This window comes from Chlamydotis macqueenii, chromosome Z (assembly GCF_036417535.1).
Source record: "Chlamydotis macqueenii isolate bChlMac1 chromosome Z, bChlMac1.mat, whole genome shotgun sequence".
NCBI lineage: Eukaryota > Metazoa > Chordata > Aves > Otidiformes > Otididae > Chlamydotis > Chlamydotis macqueenii.
The window spans coordinates 52,926,186-52,928,580 of NC_141593.1; the positions used below are offsets into that span (position 1 = coordinate 52,926,186).

The following is a 2,395-nucleotide window of genomic DNA, read 5'->3' on the forward strand; positions in this document are numbered from 1 at the left end:
AACTCCATCCCCCACTCCCCAGCAAAACCCATACCCAGGACCAGTTCAACCCTTTATTGGCCGGTGCCACTGGCCCGGTGACCACTGTGTCCCCTTCCCCATCCCAGTGACAGCCACATTCCCCCGCACCCCGGGGTGGGGGGTTGTTGTGTCACTCCCTCCCCTCAATGGGTGATGGCCGTGTCACCCCTTATCCCCACCTCCCGGTGACACGGGTGTTCCCTCCCCGGGGTGGAGGTTGGCAAAGTTCAGATCTCGCCAGGGAAGGTCCCCTCCTTGCGGTACTCGTCCCACACCGTCACCTGTGGGGTGACACCAGTGACAGCATGAGCGACAGGAAGGGACCAGGGACACCGTGATGTTGTGGGGTAGGAGGGGAGGCACGGTATCAGCACAGGGGATGCAGGGACCTCTGAGATATCATGGGGATGTGGTGACACCACAGAGATTGCAGGGATCACAGTGATGTCATGGCGGATTTGGTGACACCCTGAGGTAGGTGGTGACACCATGAGGGTAGTGGTGACACCAGGGGGGTACAAGGACTGCAGCGAGAAACCCGAGGACCGTAGGGACCCCAAGAGGGACGCAAAAACCATGGGGACACTGTGGGGATCCTGAGAGCTGCAGGGACACCATGGAGAGCTCGAGGGGACCCTGATGGCCATGGGGACACCACCCCCTTGGCTGCCATCGCCTTCTGACAGCAGTGGAAATCTGGGCTGGGGGGAGGGGACATGATGGGACAGGAACGGGGGGACCCAGGAGTCCCTCCCCCACCCAGAGGGGACCCTGGGGTCCAGAAAGGGCGGGGGAGGGGCAGCACCCAGGTAGTTCTGCCAGCAGCTCTTGGTCTGCTTCTGTGTGGGGAAGCAGCTGTCAAACGGGGCGGTCTTGTAACGCTCCAGCTTGGCCTTGATGTCCTCTGCCATGGCTGTGGAGTAATTAATGGGGTAATTAACCCCCCTCCAAAGTAATTACCCCCACTAGGATTAATTAAAACCCCCCCAGAGGTTAATTAAACTCCTCTGGTAAAAATTAATCCCCTCCAGGAAAGAGAAGAGGGATGCTAACACGCAAACAGTAACATGGGGGGAGTGTGGGGGAAAGAAAGCCCCTCAAAGGGATCATTAGTAAGGCTAATTAACCACCCCTGCAAATCATTAATATCCCCTGTGTTCTGGTTTTGTTAGTGAGGGGGGGCCTAAGGTGGTAGCTTCTCTAGGAAACTGTTAGAAGTTGCTCCCCTTTGTTCAGTGGACTCGGCCGGGCCTAGGGCGGACCCGCTGCTGGCTAAGGCCGAGCCAATTGGTAGCAGAATGTCCCGTGATAACGCCTCTGCGATAACGTATTTAAGTAGGGGAAAACAGGAAAAAGAGGAGGAGAACATGTGAAGCAGCTGAGCGGGGGGCAGAGAGGGGGAGGCGTGAGCCTCATGGGCCTTGCAGGCCTCACCCTCTGGCCTCCCGCCAGGCAGCCGACTGGGCCCAACTCGGCCCGGCCTGGCTGCAAGAAGTGGAGAGGAGATGAGAAGTGAATAAGATGTAAAAAGGATCCTGAGAGACGTCTGCCAGCCTGTTGTGAGGAACAGCTGCAGACGCCAAGGTCAGTTCAGAAGGAGGGGGAGGAGTAACGCGGCTCCTGGCCAAGATTCCTCTGCAACTCGTGGTGAAGACCATGGTGGAGCGGGTTGTCCTCCTGCAGCCCATGGAGGTCCACGGAGGGGCAGAGATCCACCTGCAGCCCGTGGAGGACCCCACGCCAGAGCAGGTGGAGGCCTGAAGGAGGCTGTGGCCTGTGGAGGGCCCGCTGGGACAGCTGTTCTAGAGGGACTGCACCCCGTGGAAGAGATGACCCACGCCGGAGCAGTTTCACGAAGGACTGTGGCCCGTGGGAGGGACCCCGCGCTGGAGCAGAGGAGGAATGCGAGGAGTTCTTCCCCTGACGATGATACAGCGGCGTAAAACAACGCGTGATGAACTGACCGCGACCCCCATTCCCTTTTCCCCCCCCGTGCCGCTCGGGACGGGAAGGTGGTAGAGATAATGTTAAGCCCGGGAAGAGGGAGGGGTGGGGGGAGGTTATCTTGTTCCCTGTCTCATTCTCCTGCTAATTTTAGAAATAAATGAATAGTTTTCCCCAAGTCGAGTCTGTTTTGCCCGTGACGGTAACTTTAAGGATTTCTCCCCGTCCTTATCTCAAACCTTGAGCTGTTTTTTTCCTTATATCATCTCCTCCTATTCTCTCGGAGGGTGGGGGGAGCGAGAGACAGACTGCGTAGTCTGGTCCCCGTTGGGGCTGAACTACGACACCCTGGGATTAATTAACCACTGCTGGGACTAATTAACCCTCCATGGGTACAGCATTGTATTTCCCCTTGCGTTTTCTGTGCTGT

The 2,395-nt window shown here is 57.6% G+C and overlaps 1 protein-coding gene across 1 annotated transcript; it reads right to left on the reverse strand.

Annotated features, from left to right (window-relative positions):
* Positions 1-248: 248 nt before the first annotated feature.
* On the reverse strand, positions 249-932 carry LOC147596347 (cytochrome c oxidase subunit 6B1-like). The gene is made up of 3 exons (XM_086771134.1): positions 827-932; positions 679-717; positions 249-367 (listed from the first exon to the last, which is right to left on the reverse strand). Exons 1-3 carry the CDS (start codon positions 930-932, stop codon positions 249-251), a joined length of 264 nt encoding a protein of 87 aa, XP_086627260.1.
* Between the last annotated feature and the right edge of the window lie 1,463 nt (positions 933-2,395).